Source organism: Lepidochelys kempii, chromosome 3 (genome assembly GCF_965140285.1).
Source record: "Lepidochelys kempii isolate rLepKem1 chromosome 3, rLepKem1.hap1, whole genome shotgun sequence".
Taxonomy (NCBI): Eukaryota; Metazoa; Chordata; order Testudines; family Cheloniidae; genus Lepidochelys; species Lepidochelys kempii.
In genome coordinates this window covers 31,853,393-31,872,917 of record NC_136382.1, presented here as the reverse complement: position 1 = coordinate 31,872,917, position 19,525 = coordinate 31,853,393, and the positions used below count along the sequence as shown (strand labels likewise).

Sequence of the window (19,525 nt, the reverse complement as noted above, 5' to 3'; positions counted from 1 at the left end):
TGGTCTCCCAGTTTGAATTTATCCTTCTTAAACATGGAACAGGTACAGAGAAGGGCTACAAGGATGATCCGAGGAATGGAAAACCTATTTTATGAAAGGAGACTCAAGGAGCTTGGCTTGTTTAGCCTAACCAAAAGAAGGCTGAGGGAAGATATGATTGCCCTCTATAAATATATCAGAGGGATAAATACCAGAGAGGGAGAGGAATTATTTAAGCTCAGTATCAATGTGGACACAAGAACAAATGGATATAAACTGGCCCAGGAGTGAAATTATAATCTTAAGGATTTAAAAACAAACAAACAAAAAGCTACCCCACAAACCAGAAGTTTTAATAGGGAACTGAACCCTTAAACTCCAGGACATAATCCACCCTCTAACTGATGGGATTGGGAAGAGGCTCTCCACGTTGATTAACTCTTGCTTCATACAGGGTTTTCCTGAGGCTTTTTCTGAAGCATCTGGTCTTGGCTGTCAGTGACAGATAGAATATGGACTGGATGGACGACTGGTCTGATCCAATCTGGAGATTCCTATGTTCCAAAGCTTAATAAGTGGAATTTGGTTGTATATGGAATTTGAGAGGCTGTTAATGTGCTCCTGTGACTCAGAACCAGCATCGCTTTTTAAAAACCAAGTTCCATGCAGCTGTATGGTTGTGGGTGTGTAACAAAAGAGGATTTCCTCAAATACATATTGGAAATATACACGTACATGTCTTAAAAATGTACAATAGAGAAATTGCAATTCTGAAATATTACATATGAATAACAGTAAGTACTTGACTTAACCCTGTGTGAACAAGAAAATATAGGGCTGAGGCAAAATTTGAACTGACCCATCTGGCCCTCACTGACTCTCGACTGCTGTTACATTCCAACACTTCTGCTCTGTTAATGTTGCAGGCTGTTGTTGTGCCCCTTCAGTCTTGAAGTTAGAGTGGGTTGTGTTAATGGTGGCAGCCTTGGTATTTTTTATTTTTTTTTAATTCCATCCCATTTTTTAGGGGACAAAGACAGGCCATTAACATAAGGAAAAATTATTCATGATAGAATATATCCATGCTGCTTGCTTTCACAGCACCAAAACATTGGGTGCCTTATAGAACAAAGATGTTGGTCGCTGCCTTGAAGTCCTGCAAGTCTAATATTGGGTCATCTTTTTCCTCTTTGAACTAATTTATTTCTGGAGCTGGCTGGCCTCCCCTCCTCTATTTCTAATTTCGTGTCTCCTCCTCTTTCCCCTTGTGGTGTCGGCTCTGCCAGTTCCTCCTCTGCCCCCCGCCCCCATCATCTCTGGTGAGGTTGACCTTTGCTCTTGCCACCCTCGCCAAAAGTCATTCTGCCTTTCTGATTCCACATCCCATCTTTATTAAGGAACATGTACTGGCCCCACTCACTGAGGCATCTGGGGACCTTGCTTTAATAAAATAACATTTATTCTAGCTTGGCAGAACTCACTGCTTGTTAATCAAAAAGCCCACTACCAGTTACAAAGGTTGATCATAAGCTTCACTAAACAACAGATAAGTCTTGTAAACCACAGCTCAAATACCATCTTTCCTGGGCTACTGACCAGTTCTCCATCCTGGGGCTTAATGTCACCACCCCCTTGAGTTTACTTAGAATGACACTAGAATACTTGGTACCTGTGTATAGCTTTATATCTTCAAAGTGCCATGCAACCATTAATGAATCCCATATCTCCCCTATGAGGTAGGTAAATATCTCCATTTGCTGGGGGGGGATACTGAGATATAAAGAAGTTGGGTGATTTAGCCCAGGTCAGAGAGAGCTGGTGGCAATGCCAGGATTAGAACTCGAACGTTTGTGTTCTAATCACTAGACAATACTGCCTCATGTAACAGCCTCGTTATAGATGTGTTGAGTTGTCCAAACACCGTTATTAACCTACATTATGTTGTATAATTGTTTCTTAATTTATCAGATGTCTAGCAGTGTGATTTTTTTGTTTCTTTTTGTTAAAGTGATTCCTTGCTGTTGAGCCCAAAAACCCTTTGCTGGTTCTGCTACAGTGGCTTAGCCCAGCAGATGAAGTTATGCTATTGGTTGTCAGTACTGCAAGAGAATCGACTTTGAATCACTGAACACTTTGAATTCTGGCCTGAAATCCAGTCATTTGGAAGTGACTCTTCTTGCTTAGCCTGTATGTTTTCTTACACAATTTTTTGTGGGTGAGAATAACAGGAGGATTCTAGGTGACTACTTCTGGCTGTCATCGGAGTTGCTTTAACACTGTGTGAAGCTTATAGTTGCCTATTATTATTATTATTTATTTGAGAGGTTTTTCCTGATCAGATTGTCAAATTTCATTGTGTTGGGGGAGAATTCAGTGTGCAAGGACCTCCATTTTTACTTTTGTATTGAAAATTGGCAAATGGTTCAGAAATGCAACTACTTTAACTGCAGAAACTACATTTCTGCTGTGTTTGGTGTGACGTGTCCTTTCCCCAAGCGTTGTTTACAAGCCAATCTGAGTTTTCCTTTTACAAAGCAAATCACCAAATCTTCCTCCCCACCTCACAATTTTCCACTGCATCCTATGTTCTGGGCAGGCAATGGACTTAGGTGTTTGGCACATGCAGATGAGCATAGGGATGCTGCCACTTTGGCTAGCCAATCCTTTGGTTATGATTGTTCTGAATCCGAAGTTAATAGTCCGGCCTATATATGGCTTACTCTTAGGTTTTAGCTAATTTAAGGAGACTCCATCACTGTTTCACTTTGAATTAATGCAATAGAACCAGTAGCAGCACCACCTACCCACTCTGTGACAGGTCCCCACTGGGACTGGGGCCTTGTTGTGCTAGGTCCTGTACAAAATACATTTAAAAACTCCTGCCTCACAGAGCTTACAGTTTAAATAGACAAGACAGATGAAATTTGGGAGAAAGTGAAGAGTTGTTATCCCTGTTTCACAGAACTGAGACAGACTAAGTGACTTGCCCCAAGATCACACAAGAATTTTCTGGCAGAGTTTGGAAACAAATTCAAATCTCATTGGGTCCTGGCAGAGCCTTAGACCATCCCTACTTCCTGAGGTATCTACATGCTTATACGTCATAGAAAACTTGACTAGCTGTTGAGGTTTTTTTTTGGTCACATTCTTTTTGGAGGGACAGGGAATTCTGTAAATGTGAGGTAGGTTCTGCTTCCATCTATTCTGTATTAGGTGTTTGTTGATCCCATAGAAGCTAGCACTGTTCTGAGGGATGAAAAGTGATGCTTGTATTATTTTAGTGCTGTGAAAGATGGCACAGTTGCTGCTGACCAAGACTCTTCAACATGCTAGTATGTCTTGTTCCATCCTTGTAAAACTCTAGGGGTTCTGGATTTAGCTTGATTATAGCATCAGGAATATTTTTGATCAGAGAAAAATTCAATGATCGCTGTTTTATATCTTAGACACTGCTATTCTCTTAAGTGTATGGAAAAGCTGAAGTAACTGTGTGGTAACTTGCCATTTTACCACAGTCCCAAACTTAAAACAAATTCAAGTGATTGTCATACTTCCATTAAATTTTGATTTGATGACAGTGCTTCGGAATAAGTACTGGACAGATTTCAAAAGAGGTATTTTCTGGCTGACCTGATGAAGTGGTTAGTGTGAGACTGACCGCCACGTGTTCTCTCTGTAAAGATCAATGTCCTTGAACTGAGGGTATTACAAACAAACAACTGAGAGACTATTTTTTTCTTTCTCCCTTCTTCCCCAATCTGTCATCTGACAGGGAGCAGAAAGGAAGATCAGGGATGAAGAACGAAAACAAAGCAAAAGAAAAGGCAAGTGCACTGACCCCAGCTCCCAATTGAATGCCTGTAAGTAGAAATTATTCCGCCAAGTGTTTAAATCGTAGGCCTCATGTCACTTACAGACTAGTTTTGTTTTCAGTACAATGGAATTTTCCTAGAAAGGAGTCATTGCTTGCCTTTTTTTCCTCCCATAAAATAGCTTCACTTGAATCCACTGTATATGGGATTGTGAACTGTATTTTTGCAATGCACAAGATAAGTTAGGAACTTCAATTCTTCTTCACTCGAAAAGAAACTATATGCTCACTGAGTGGGCTCCACTGTACATCCAATCACTTTATGGCTTTTAGGAGCCAGAGAGTAGAGGGAGAAGGCAGTGCTATTTGGACCAGCATGAAATCACACTTGGCACTTGCAATCAAAGATGAAAAGTGTTGTGCAAGGCACTTTACAAAGTTGGGTAAACATTATTATCCCTGTTTCTACAGATGGGAAACTGAATGTTAAGGGCTTAGTTTTGAGAACTGGTGGAGCACCTGCAACTCCAAATGAAGTCAGTAGGAGCTGGAGATACCCAGAACCTCTGCAAATCAGGCTTAAGGGATTTACCCAAGGCTATGCAGCAAGTCACTGGCAGAGTCTGCAATACAAACCCAGATCTCCTGATTCCCAGCCTTGTACTTGACCCATTAGAGCTGAGCTGCCCCTTTTTAGTTAATACTCTAGTTAGGCATTGTTTCTACGCATGTAAAAGTAAGCCCGAGGGGCTTGATGCTGGAATGAGCAAAAGGTTTTCTAGCTATATCCTTCCAAATTTGTTTGCTTTTCATTCTTAATTCTCTCCTGCAGATCATACTTTTATGTTGACTCCTACGGAGCCAATGTTTTGATGGTCAGTTATACATTAACAGAGTTTGTTTGGTGTAAAGTTTGTATCCCTGTTTCTCCTTCACGTTGTGCAGCAAGGAAAAGTGTGTATTCCTTGTCTCTCCTCTGGGCTGTTTGAAGATGTTACATCCACTTGATGTGCTTGTCAGAAGCTCTGCTTTTAACAGTCTGATTTGGTTCAATAAAGCATTAACCTCACAGTTTGTTTAAACAGGGTTTCCTGACCCAGCAAATGCAGGCCTTGCGGTCGCAGAAGAACACAATCACACAGGGAAACTCAGTTGTTCAAGGGCAGTTACAGGGAGGGCAGAGTTTTTAAATATATCATAAAAAGAAGGATCAATGCTTTGCTAGCATTTAACAAGTGTGTATGTGTGTGTGGGGGGGTGTCTCCTATCCCAAGTACAGTAGCCCAAGCAGGATCCAGAGACGACTGTGTACAGTACTAGAGCTAATGGCTGAGAAAGGGTAATTGCATGCTAAACCCCCCATTTGTAGAAGTTCGTATCTATCTTCATAAATGCTGCTTATGGAGCTAAACTTCCTATGCTTGGGCTGAGCCCAGATGTACTGTTTATTTCCCCATTAAGGTTGAATACATATTGTTTGGCTATTTTTGAGCTATAAGCATTACAGTGGCTTCCAGAGACACAATTGCTGTATCTATATGGATTGCTCCATAATAGAGCTGGTTGGTAAATTTTGGTTGAAGTTTTAGAAAATCAGTTTTCCCACAGAATTTAAATTTTTGACTAATTGTTTTGAAATTTTTTTCAACTTTTTTTCCATGGGAAATTCAGAATGAAATATTTCATTTTGGGCAGGCTTAACCCAAATCAAAACACTTCAGTTTGCCAACCCAAATTAAAATCTTTCATTTTGGGTCAGTTTGACATTAATCTCTGTTCATCAGAGCTGCTAGAGTGCCTCATGGGAGCTGTAGTTTAGATACCTCATACTCCATTTTCTGTAGGCTAGGCTTCCTAGCTGAACTACATCTCCCATGATGCACTGTGGTTTCTTCCCGCTGGTTGAACTGATGTGCTGCATCATTGGAGTCTTGTGACCACAGTGCTCTGTAGTACATGTGGTCCATCCCAGAAGCACCCAAATGACATTGCCAGGAGGCACATAGTGGCTAACAAGGGAACAGATTAATATTGAACTAGACTGAAATGTTTTGTTTCAATTCACAATGGTGAACCAAAATTTTTCACACAACTTTCCATTCTGCAAAATGTTGGCATCTTGCCGAACTCTACTTCACAGTAGTAACAATGCTTCTGTAGTGCTTTCCATTTGAGGATCTCCAAATGCTTTTCAATACTCTGTGACTGAAGCTTCATAGCCCCTGTGAGGTTGAAATATCCCCCGCACTGTGCAGAAAGGTACAGTGAGTTACACAGGAAGTCTGTGGCAGAGGCGGGACTAGAACCTAGATGTGACTCTCCCAGTCCTGTGCCCATAAGACCATCCTTCATAAATGTTCTTAAGTGAAACAAATATTGATCAGCTCTGTGCGCTTTTAAGAAGTGATATGCTACCAATATTGAAACAAGGCATGCCCATATACCAGAGTGCATGAGCTCACAGAGAAGGAGTGAGCTACTGGGGGAAATCTATTAATTCATTTGTTTACCCGTTTAGACAAAAGCCCTTTCTCCTAACCCCAGCCAAGGAGGGAAGCAATGCCACTTGGCAAACGCTTCCTGCCACTCACTGGAAAGGCTTGTGGTAGATTCCTGAAAAAATAGGAGTGCACTGAAAGTAGAGTAGTGTTTAAACTCTGCCATTTGAAATTGGGGTGTGTGGGAGGAACCGCGAGGATTTTTAGCTATCTTTTGGGAAGATTTTACTGAAAATACCTGACATGTGACCCATTCCAAAAGGAATAAGCATCTTTGGCCAGGGTGATTTAGTGGTCCCCAGAATAGGTGACTCCATCAGAGAAGGGAAAACCTCACACTTTCCCCTACTCTCCACACCCCCCCCCCAAAAAAAAACTAGGCTGAGAAATTAACAATGGGATCCGAAGACCCTCCCCTTCACACCCACCCCAGCACATCACTGCTTAACAGCAATACATTGCTCTTAACGAGTAAGGCTACAACCATGTCATTGTCTTAAATATCCATATATTACAAATATCCATATATTATGATCTTTGATATCTCTTTACAGTTCCCGATGTCAAAGTGCCAATGCTTCCTTCCCACAAGCGGACAGACGTCACTGTCTTCAAGCCATCCCAAGATCTTGACACTCAGCCAGTTCTTTTTATTCCTGACCTTCACCATTCCAGTCTTCAGCGTGGGACTCATGTATGTGATGCCATTGTGTGCCCTTAATATAAAATTAGGGGCATTGTCTGCCTATGTAATAATACTGTACATAGCCACTGGGCTGGTTCTTAAATGTATAACAATTGGGAGCAAAAAGTTAGTATTAAGTGTGATCATATAAACCTTTATGCTTCATGGCATAAGCCTAACAAATGGGAGTTAGGAAGAAAACTTGCTTTGTGGGCAGGTAATACTTCACCTTCCTGTAAAGCGTTTGATGCTGGCCACTGACAGGATACTGGTCTAGGAGCTCTGGTCTGATCTCTATGTTCCTATTGTTGGCTTCTCAGGTCCTCTTTCTTTCTATCTAGCTAGCTAGCTATCTAGCTAGCTAGCCACACACACTGTGGTAGGTTCCAGTTAATGGTCCCATGTCATTTACTATCCAATATAGTTGAATATAGAGCACCTTTCTCTGTATACTCAAAATTTTTTCTTGTTTTGTTTTAAAGGTCCTTCCAGTTGCACCAGAAGAACTGGAGGGTGAAGGGTAAGAGACTCGCTATTTCATCCATTCTATAACACTATTGAATTGCATGGTGCTGTAAAATAACTAGGAAGGTGAGGTCCCTGCCCCAAAGAGCTTGCCATGTACTCTAATATTCTGTGTTTTACTCCTCCCCTTATGTAAGCCCCAGACCATAGTCAGACCTATAAGCAACAGCAGCAGCAGCAGAATCAAAGCACCTGGGCAGTTGTAAATAATGTGTATTGACTTGTGTAGAAAGTAATGCCCATTGTAATTAGGGTAATAGTTACCCAGGTTCTCAAATTATGTACATCATAAGATCCATGACGTGGCCATTTCCCTGCTTCCAGGCAAGAAGGCTGCTCCTACTGATGATGCTTTTTTTTTCTTTCCCTATTGCAGCTCTAATATGAAGAGGGGGCCTTATATAACTGAAGATGATTTTATTGCACCTCCCAATAAGTTGACCAGAACAGAGGAACCAAAACGAGGTAACTTTTTTTTTTTTTTTTGACACATTTGTTGCATTGCCATGAAAGAAAGCCAGGTAAGGGGTAGGAATGCTTTTCTTTGGGTGGGTCAGGGAGGGTAGTGTCTGCTCTCTTTTGATGTGCCCATCTGATTCTCATCTGTGCATCTCCTGCTAGCACTTATTTTGGGAAGAAAATATTCCCTTTTGTGCCTCAGCAGGGGAGCCAGCTAAACTTGCAAATACATAATTTTTGGTTTTAAGAACAGTGGGAGTTTTTGTCTCGTGATTAGGACTTCTGGTTCTATTCACAGCTCAGACATTGACTTGCTGAGTAAACTTTGGCAAGACACTTAACTTCCCTGTGTCTGTTTCCCGCAGCTAGAATCGTACCACTTTCTCCAGGGCTTTTTTTTTTTTTCATGGTTTTTAACCTCTCAGCACCCTGTTGATTAGGGAAGTGCTATCATCCCCGTTTCGTAGATGGAGAAAGTGAAGCACAGAAGGTTAAAGGACTTGTCTGTGGCAGATGAGGAACTGAACCAATGTCTCTGGAGTCCCAGTTACAACCTTAACCATATGGCTGTCCTTCCCCTCTGGCTGCGATAAACAAATGAAGATGTTTGCTAAGGGAAAATGAGAATTAATGAGAGCTTTAGTAAATCATAAAATGGGGACCTTATTCTGTGGGTAGCTGCCATAGCATCATATTTATGCTCTATAATAATACCTAGCTTTTATATAGCACTTTTCATCATAGAATCATAGAATATCAGGGTTGGAAGGGACCCCTGAAGGTCATCTAGTCCAACCCCCTGCTCGAAGCAGGACCAATTCCCAGTTAAATCATCCCAGCCAGGGCTTTGTCAAGCCTGACCTTAAAAACCTCTAAGGAAGGAGATTCTACCACCTCCCTAGGTAACGCATTCCAGTGTTTCACCACCCTCTTAGTGAAAAAGTTTTTCCTAATATCCAATCTAAACCTCCCCCACTGCAACTTGCATCAGTGGACCTCAAAGCACTTGACAAAGGAGGCCAGTATTATCTCCATTGTACAGATGGGGAAACTGAGGCACAGGGGTGAAGTGACTTGCCCAAAGTCACCCAGCAGGCCAATGCAAGAACCAGAAGTAGAAGTCCAGAGTCCGTCAGTGCTCTGTACACTAAGCCACACTGCTTCCCTTGTATAGATGGTTATTGCTCTGTTCGCTTTTAAATGCGCCCCCCTCCTTCTGCCTTCATTTTTAAAACCTCCTCCACCAAATTAAAAATCTCCAAGCATCCAAGCTTAATTCACCCCGTTTGACCTAGATGTTACAGTATATTTTTCCAAATCACAGGTGCATCAGAGCAGTGAGCTATCAAACATAGTAAACAATATGTGCCACAATACCTAGTAATTAGAGGGTGAATTAAGGACTTTGAAGCTGTTACATGTCCACATTTCCCTGCTCTTATTTGCTTATTGCACAGCCTTAATGTAGTTTTTAATGGGGCTGTTTTTCTGTGTAATGGCTCCGTCTCCATGAGCTGGAGGACACTCTGGTTGTCTGGCTTCTCATTCTTTCAGTCCAGTCTTTGGAGCGGGGAATCAGATCCATATCCTACTAAATGGAGCAACATGATTGCTAATAAATATTGCTGAACAATAGCAAGGAAGTGAAATGGGGAAGCAAAGAGGGGGAGAGACAAGATTAAAATGGGGGGGAAAGTATAGACCGTTGCAAGAAACTAAAGAGAAGGAATAGCAAGTTCAACATGAGTAACTGAACTGGTATCTGCTGCATTATTTTATTTAACAGTTTCTCCAGGCAGCCAGATAGCATGGGCCAAGCCATCCCATAGCCAAGAGACTCTGAAGGATGTGTGTTCCACTTGTTCAACTACTCTGCCTTCTCTAAAAGCATTTCCAGTGTAGCCTTTTATCTCATTAACAAATGGAGACAAATGCAGGATAGTTTCAAAGGCAAAGGTGTTTAGCACCTGAGCTTGGGACACTTCTGCATGTCTTGTTGCTTGTCACTCTTTCAACAAGCATATAAAAGGTACATTTTTGATTTAACTAAGTTTGTGTGTATATCTTCTCTGCATTATCTTAATGTATGTTACTCTGTGCTTTCACAACACTCACTTATGCCTTGTCCTCAAGGAACAAATATATATTAAAGTACTCTCTCTGGTTTGCATTCAGTGTTGCTGTATGTCCGAAAGGAGTTGGAAGAAGTCTTTGATGCACTTATGCTAAAGACACCATCTCTGAAAGGTCTAATGGAAGCTGTAAGTATCAGGGCAGTTCATAAAACCTTGCATCCTGTCTGTGAAACCATGAGCATGACATCTGGTTCCCTAAATACTTAAAGTATGGCGGAGCTTGAATCATAGCTGCAGTTTGAGTCATCTAAATATTTCTGTTGCTTCCAGTTAAAAAGTAGGTGCTGGTTCTCCGCCTAAGTGACCTTTGAGTAAGGGGGAGAACACTGCAGTTAACTCCTCAGCTTCTATTTAAAGCTGACTTTGAAAAATAGAGCAAGCAAAGACCGTTCCTTACCGGCATCCTTCACTGGTGCTGTGGTGGGCTTAGCTCATCAGGGGAGCAGCTAAGTCTGCAGTGGGCTCTAGCGAGTTTAGTGGTAGTTCCAGATACATTCGAAGTAGTGATCTCTCAGTCAAGAATAGCTGGATTCTAGAAATATTAAACATGTTTGCCTGGGATCTATTTTTCCACTCTTAAGAATTCAGAGTTTGAATAATCTGTGCATAAGAGAGCAGATGAAGCTCATGGCTTAAATTTTCAAGTAACTGGTGATTTTAGGAGCCTCCATTTTTGTGTGTCCAACTTTGAGACATCTTAAAGGGGCTTGATTTTTGAAGAATGGGTGCTGCTCAGCACTCTGTGAACATCAGGTACCTTTTAGGTGTCTCAGACTGGATGTCCAAAAACCTTGAGGCACCCAAAATCACTAGTCATATTGGAAAATATACACTCCTAGGTTCATTTTTCATCCAGATCCTCTCCACCGAGCTGCAGAAGAAGCTTTTTCAGATTTTTCCATTGGTATCAAAACTAATCTGCAGGGTCCTACTTTGTGACTGTTTTTCATAGTTTGGGGGTAACATTTTAATTAGTTGCTGGAACAGTTTCTGGAGCATGTCCAAATGGCTTATATTTTTATCAGTCTCTCATTACTTTTTGTTTTCCCTCCAAGCCTAGCGAATTGTATCCTCATTCCAAGGGACTATGTTAATGCCAAATTTCAAGGTGTTTTTGAACAAGGGTTACAGCAAAATATCTATTTTTGCAATGGGAAAACTGGTTGTTGTTTTTTTATTATCCATAATAAAAAATGGCTGAAGGGATTTTGTTTTAACTTTATACAGACATGCCCACATGCACTCACAAATAAAATTCTTCTTTAGTCTGAGACCAAGCCTGGAAAATGTAAATTAAAAAAGTGAATAGTTCAGGAAGTTGTGAGCGTGTGAAAACGTGAAAACGGAGAGGTTGGAATGGAAACTGCTGTGCACCCTTAACTGTAGCTCTTGCTACTGGCTACAATAGTGTGATTTTTAAGCTACGTCTATGCTGCGCCACAATTTGGATTACAAGGGCGTGAATTGCAGAGCACACCAAAATGTGCTCCAGCTGCTCTGTGTGGAGGCTGCTGGTACAAACTAAAAAGGTCTGTGGTTTCAAACAGGACTATGTTCGCACCAGCTAGGTACCTTCTTTACACCAGCAGCATCCATGCAGAGCAGTTAGTGCATGAAATTTTGGTGCGCTCTGCAATTCACACCCCCATAGTCTGCACTGTGGTGCAGTGTCGACAAGCCCTTAAATTGCAAAATATCACCCACTCCTCCAATTGCCTGCTGGGGTACAGGGAAAGTGTAGAGGTTACTTTGGGGAGTACCTGTTGAATTTACAACAAACATTGAAACTCTTGGTCATTTGATTTTGCTTGCTTGTCTTTGTCCAACCAGTGTCTTGTTAAGGTTTGACGGCTGAAGGGTTTAAGGTGGTAAAGTGAAAGTACTCATTAGCCTTAGTCCTGGGATCCAAAATCCATTCCCTAATCTGAGATTCCATCATGGCTTTTGTGACTTGCACTTACGATGTGTTACAAAGCATTTGCACCTAATCTTTGGGGGTACAGGGGGAAGAAGAGTTTATTGACCCAATTGTAGCATTGACCCAGTTCTACTCAGACCCTGATGTAGGAGCAAGCAGAATGTATGTACTAGAACAGATCTAAATCAGGAAATCCCCACCTGTTACTACGTAATGCAAGATGGGTATTTGCTATCAGTGTGAGATTAGAACAAAAACAAAACTGTAGATAAAGCAACTTGCCAAAGAAAATTGGTTGTAGAACAATAACAACCACTTTGTTGTGGGTTTTACGGGTTTATGTGGTTTATGTAATAAAATACTTAATGAGGTGACTGCTGTTTTTTATACTGACCTCATTTTGCCAATTATTGTAGGATATTTGCAGCTGTAGGATATTTCCTTAGCAGAGCATGCACATTCCTCACCTCATTGCTTCTGGGATGTGGGGGCAGCATATCCTTCCCTCTCCCCAGTGGCTAGGGAAACTAAAGTTTAGCATTTTGTTTTAATTGCAGAAAAATTAGGGTTTTTATCAGAGAATTTTATTTTTATTTTTTATCATGGAAAACTAAGATCCCTGGTGACCAGTGCCAGTTTTCTTCAAGGCCTGTTCTGCCATACATAAAGCCACCATGGTGTGGAACCCAGTTACCACCTGATAGAGGCAGTTGTGGTTAAAACATGATTCAGTAGTTTGTTGAAATCGGAGGGTTCGCTCAGGGCTCAGTCATGAGAGCACTTTTATTTAGTTGTTTAAATATGGATGTTTGAAAAATTTGACCAGAAACTTCAAAGTGAAAATAAGAAAATTTAAGCATTGAAACTGATTGATTGCATTCCTGTCCTAAAAAGAAAAGGAGTACTTGTGGCACCTTAGAGACTAACCAATTTATGAGAGCATAAGCTTTCGTGAGCTACAGCTCACTTCATCAGATGCATATCGTGGAAACTGCAGCAGACTTTATATATACACAGAGAATATGAACCAATACCTCCTCCCACCCCACTGTCCTGCTGGTAATAGCTTATCTAAAGTGATCATCAGGTGGGCCATTTCCAGCACAAATCCAGGTTTTCTCACCTCCACCCCCCCACCCAAATTCCAGGAGAGTGAATTTGTGTGGGGGGGTGGAGGGTGAGAAAACCTGGATTTGTGCTGGAAATGGCCCACCTGATGATCACTTTAGATAAGCTATTACCAGCAGGACAGTGGGGTGGGAGGAGGTATTGGTTCATATTCTCTGTGTATATATAAAGTCTGCTGCAGTTTCCACGATATGCATCTGATGAAGTGAGCTGTAGCTCACGAAAGCTTATGCTCTAATAAATTGGTTAGTCTCTAAGGTGCCACAAGTACTCCTTTTCTTTTTGCGAATACAGACTAACACGGCTGTTACTCTGATTCCTGTCCTAGTAATTAATCCACTGGTAAACTGGAAATCATAATGATTAAAAATTGGCATGTCCTGTTGATTGATTGGGCTACTTTTTAGGAATGTCAATCTTGCAAGGCAGGGTTTTTGTATTTCACTTTTACTCAGGTGCACGATACAATGATGTAAATCAAACAAAGTGACCTACAGTCTCTCTCATTTAGGGACTCTGTTTTCTTTTTATGTTCTAGATATCTGACAAGTATGATGTTCCTTTTGATAAAATTGGAAAAATCTTCAAGAAATGTAAAAAAGGGTGAGTATGTCTCAAGTAACATCTACCACAGCTTTCCAAAGAAAGGGTGATATCTTGTGATGTTGTCCAGCTGTTTTAAAAAAAAATAAAATACACATTATAAACCCCCTGCATGTACATGTGCTCCCTTCATACACAACACAGATGCTAAATCTGTTCCAAAATGCACGGATTGGTTACAAGGCTAGTAGGGACCATTTTGATTATCTAGTCTGACCTCATGCATAACACAGACCCCAGACTTCCCTGAATTAATTCCTGTTTGAACTAGAACAAATCTTTTTTTTTTTTTTTTTTTTTTAAGGAAAACACCAGTCTTGATTTAACATTGTTGTTGATTGTGAATCCACCACAGTCTTTAATTCCCTCACTGTTTAAAACAAAACACAAAAACCCTGCACTTTATTTCTAGTCTGAATTTGTATAGTTTCAGCTTCCAGCCATTGGATCTTGTTTATACCTCTGTCAGCTAGATTGAAGAGCCCTCTATTATCAAATTTCTGTTCCCCATGTAGGTATTTACAGACTATAATCAACTCACTCCTTATCTTTCTCTTTGTTAGGTAAATATATTGAGCTCCTTGAGTCTTTCACTGTAAGGTTAAGGCATGTTTTCCAACCCTTTAATCGTTCACATGGCTCTTCTCTGAACCATCTCCAATTATTTATCATCTATTTTGAATTGTGGACACCAGAACTAGACACAGTATTCAATCCTTTAATTTTCCATGCCTTTGGAATGTGCTGTAAAGAGCTGTCCTCATATGAGTCAAAATACTAAAGCAGGACTGCCTGGGAAAGGTGTGAATTGAAAGTGTGCTAACCAAAGGCAATTCAATTTAGGCAGGCATCTGTATCCATAAAGACCATTTCAGGAAAAGAGGAAGTGGTGTGATGTATCCAGATTGCAGCAATTGAATTGCCATCCCCATTGTGTTTTGTTGTTACATCCATAATTGTTAGGTTGTGTGCACTGTTGTAGCTGTGTTTAAATGGCCACTTCACCTTGAATGGTCCCTTGAAATGTGTGTTCACTACTTATGCTAAACAGCCTGTTCCTCCTTGTATTTAGCTGTGAAACTCTGGGTACGTCTACACAGCAAAGAAAAACCCATGGCTGGCTTGTGCCAGCTGACGTGACCTCGTGGGCTTAGGCTTGTAGGGCTGTTTTACTGCTGTCTAGACTTTTGGGCTCGGGCAGGAGCCTGAGCTCTGGGACCCTCCCACCCCACAGGGTCCTAGAGTCTGTGCTCCAGCCCAAGCCCAGATGTCTACTAGAAGTGAAACAGCCCCATAAGTCTGAGTTGGCTGGCATGGGCCAGCTGTGGGTGTCTAGTTGCTGTGTACCCTCTGAGTACCTTTCCCAGACATGAGGAGGATCTCAGTGAGGCAGACAAGCTTTTGAGCCACACACACAGAAGTTGATCCAATAAAAGATCCTGCCTCACCCACCTTGTTTCTATATTTGTTAGGTGTCCAGCTGAACCAGTTCAGAGCTTTGTGAACTATCCATGTGTCTTGAAACTGAGTTAGGATCATAAAGATTGTGGGTCAGGAGTGCTGTGTTGGAAAAGGTTTTCCCATCCAATGAAAACCTTCAAGATCTCAAAAAATTTCCTGTTCTGCTGTGGGACAAACCTGAGACCTTTTGATATTTTCTGCAAAAATATAGAGGCCGCACCCGAGAATAACCAAAGCCCAGTGGTTTTGGCACTTGCCTGGGATGCCTCCAGCATCCTGATTCAGAGCAGAGACTTGTACCTGCGTCTCCTGCATCCCAGGTGAGTGCCTTATCCCCCAGGCTATTCTGGGATGGAGTCTGTCTCCATCTCTCCTGTTGGAGTTGTTCTACTTTTTGCATAAATAAATAAATATTCATTGGGACAGAAAGCGAGAGACTGACTCTCTAGTCCAGTGCTTAGGGCATTCACCTGGGATGTGAGACCCCTGTCCAAGTCCCTGCACCAGTGAATATTTAATTATTTATACAAAGTGGAATCAGACAGAGTATGGTCTTGGACCTGGTTCTCCCATGTGTTTTGCATTCAGGTGAGTGTCACAACCAGGCGATTTTGTGTGTGTGACTCTCTCCCAGCTCTATTTATCATTTTTGAGATCATTCTCCCTCCATTTCCCACATGCTGGTCTTGCAGCTCTTTCAGATTGTGACAGTGGTTTGTAAGTGTGGCTTCAAGCCACAACAGTAACTTTTGAAGCAGATTAGATCAGTTAAACCAGTGGTTCTCAACCTTTCCAGACTACTGTATCCCTTCCAGGAGTCTGGTTTGACTTGCATACCCCCAAGTTACAACTCACTTAAAAGCTACTTGCTTACAAAATCAGACATAAAAATACAAGTGTCACAGCACACTATTACTGAAAAATTGCTCACATTCTCATTTTTACCATATAATTAGAAAATAAATCAATAAGAATATAAATATTGTACTTGCATTTCAGTGTAATATGTCGAGCAGTATAAATATTTCATTGTCTGTATGAAATTTTAGTTTGTACTGACTTCACTAGTGCTTTTTCTGTAGCCTGTTGTAAAACTAGGCAAATATCTAGATGAGTTGATGTACCCCTTGGAAGACCTCTGCATACGCCCAGGGGTACACATACCTCTGGTTGAGAAGCACTGAGTTAAACCATGATAGGAGATGAAGGGTCAAAGAGGGGTAGCAGAGATCCCGAGTTATTTCTGGGCAGTCCAGAAGTGTTCTCTTAGCTTTAAATCAGAAACACTTAATGCATTTCTGGTAACTTCTTCACTTTAAACTATAATACTTACCAGCCTTACTTTCTAGAATCCTGATCAACATGGACGACAATATTGTGAAGCACTATTCGAATGAAGACACCTTCCAGCTACAGATTGAAGAGACTGGAGGATCTTACAAGCTCACTCTCACTGAGATCTAAGACCAAAGCCATCGAACCTCTGTGGATTTTAAATGAAGGTCTCAGATGAACATTTTTCTGTAATTTAGTCTTCCGGGTAACACACTAATCGCTTTCTCTAGAAGAAACCCAATGAGTTCAGTTCTTCCAGGGATCGGAGCACTGTGTATTTAGCAAAGTTGATACAGTCATATTTTTGTTCTTCCCAAAGGACAAAACAATGCTCATAACTCAGTGCACTTGAAATGAGTGAACAAAGATATCAGGAATTAAATAATATTTATGTACAAAACATTAGCAAATGGGGATGGGGAGAGAAGCCTTGAAATAGTGGTGATATTCTAACTTCTATTTATCTATTAAATATTCATGTGAGCCTATCAGCTGATAGTGTCTTATTGGACTGCTCTCTTGTAGATGCAGCTGCACAACTCTCATTGATGCTTATGGGAGACTAGACTCAATAATGTTTACTGCTGAACAGGGCATGTTGCTGAAATCACTTGTTTAATTTTTGCGGGAATGTAAAACTGCCTTGCTCATGAAGAACTTACCTAAGTTGCTGTGTGAACTCATTTGACATGAAGCTGTATTGTATATAAGTGCAATATATTTTTGAAGGTTTGTAAATGTGTACATAGGAGTCATATATAATATATACAAAAAATATGGTGTTCATGTATATACAGTGAATATATGCAATGAACCCTCCCTAAAAGGATACTCTATACAGGCAACCAGCTATTTAAAAGCCTAGTATGCGCCAAACCTGAGCACACATTCTATATTCATAGAACGCACAGAGATGACTTGTTTAAAGAGGATTTTCCCAAGCAGAAGGAATGATGCTTACCGTACAGCAGACCACTCTGTACACCGTGAGGTGTGGTGGGTTAGGTTTGTGTTGTACACTACCAAATAAAGTTCTACAATGGCTGTGTTACTCATATTCTGTACCTGTAGTAAGATTGTGTATTCTCAGTCTTGAACCTGAGAGGAGCTGTGTGCTTGTGCTTCCAGGGAATAAGCCAACCTCTTGGGTTTATGAAGAAGTTTTCCCTACGGCCAGCTATTCCGTAACTGCCTGCTCCAGGATTTCTCATACCATCTTCTGAATCCAGTGCTGGCTACTGTCAGAGACAAGATATTGGACTAGATGAGCCAGTACGCTGATCCAGTCTGGCAGACCCTGTGATCCTGAGAACTTGATCCTGCAGGTGAATAGATAAGGATTGAGAGATTAAGGCCCAAGCCACCAGTATGGCCATGTAGCACAATGCTCACAATCCAAGTAGGTGTCTGGGGAGTGGGCCCTGCAGGCTGGCAAGCTCACCATGCTCTGTGTTCATCGTGAAGCATCAAGCCTGCAGCTGTGGGAAGAGAAACTGAGCAGTGGCTGCCTGTGACCAAAACACTGTTAAATATTAAAATATTTAATATTAAAAATATTTAAAATTGCTGCTATGCATTGTATCATAGCCTTTACTCTATTCCCCCGTCTTCCAGCACCAGGCCTGCTACCCCTCCATTATTCCTCAGTGATCAATTTGGTGCAGGGACAGAGTTTTGCTGACCTACTGAGCACTCCATATTCTCCATGCTGTGTGAAAATCTCTCTGTACAAGTTTTCAGCAAACATTGAGTGCTCAGTGCTTTTGCAGACTGCAGACAGCTTGTAGGACTCAAACCTAAAAAAGAAACATGTCTGTAATGCTGTGGGCATATTGATGAGACTGCACCAGCATGTAATCTCTCCTAAGCACGTCCTGGTTTTAAGAAAAAAACAGAACTCTGTTGTACTCAAGTTTCTCTGAATTTACTGTAATTTGGGCTTCCATTTATATATTCGGGGGGAAATGTTACTGTGGCGAGGGAATTCTTATACACTCATGTAGACATACAAATTCATTTTTATTGGAAGTGGAAGTTTTATTACAGAATCAGTCTAGGGCTAGGGAAGTAGATTTAGATCATTTGTAGATGTAGACTTGATATGATTTTCTTGTACTGTTACCTTAACGAAGTATGTGACTTAAATTAGGGATTGTTTTCCACTATAAAATACTCTGGGAAACGGGTCTTATTATAATAGCAATGTTGTATGTTTGATCAAACTGGAGTTTTTGGTCTTGCCTACTGTTTTGCTTTTTTTTAATTGTATAATTGAAGATATATTTTAAACCAAAGCTATTAAATTTTATATGTCCATTTCTAATTACGAGACTCTCATGTAATTAACAAATTTTAGCCTCCCTTCTGCTGTGACTAACATGCAATTTTAAAACAAAACAAAAAAAAAAACAACCTTGCCTTCTAATTTCTCTTACAGATATCAGCCAACAGAGGCGCCCCTTGCTTTGTTTTTATCTCCTCATAGCGAACACCAAAACTGTGTTTAATATTTATTGGTTTCAAGCCAAATAGATCACTTGAGAGAGAGTGTGTGCATGTGCGTACGCATGCATATTTTGACAGTTATTAAGGTAAAGGATTATTGGGCGGCTCCATTGAAATGAATGACAAAATTCCCATTGGTTTCAGTAGAGTCAGGATTTCACCCATTGTTGTTCTAATGACTGTGGAGTTCTGCTGTCACTAATATAGTTCTTTAATTGAACTGAGAGGTTTAAAATAAAAGATCAGAAGATGTTTCTTTCCGTATAGCCTCTAGGAAGCGTTTTCTAAACTCTCAGCCTGTCCTCGAAGGCAAAAAAAAGAAAAAAAAAAGTGGAGAACTGCTGCATCATAAGCACCAATTTGCAGCGCCTGATTGCACTTTGGTAAGCGCAATTGGCCCATTGTTTACAGTTTGGTACCTCTGCAAACGTAATTCTGTCCAGCTGGAGACTTTACAGCCCAGTAGCCCTGAATGGAACACTG

At 41.0% G+C, this 19,525-nt stretch overlaps 1 protein-coding gene across 1 annotated transcript in view; it reads left to right on the top strand.

The window, feature by feature from the left end:
• Positions 1-18,849, top strand: part of GRHL1 (grainyhead like transcription factor 1) — a 59,428-nt gene extending 40,579 nt beyond the window's left edge. Inside the window, exons 9-15 of the mRNA XM_078851955.1 lie at positions 3,752-3,839; positions 6,843-6,982; positions 7,456-7,493; positions 7,875-7,963; positions 10,133-10,218; positions 13,677-13,741; positions 16,552-18,849. Coding sequence (XP_078708081.1) covers positions 3,752-3,839; positions 6,843-6,982; positions 7,456-7,493; positions 7,875-7,963; positions 10,133-10,218; positions 13,677-13,741; positions 16,552-16,666 — 621 coding nt within the window. The 3' untranslated portion in view covers positions 16,667-18,849. The remainder of the gene's footprint in view (positions 1-3,751; positions 3,840-6,842; positions 6,983-7,455; positions 7,494-7,874; positions 7,964-10,132; positions 10,219-13,676; positions 13,742-16,551) is intronic.
• Positions 18,850-19,525: the final 676 nt, after the last annotated feature.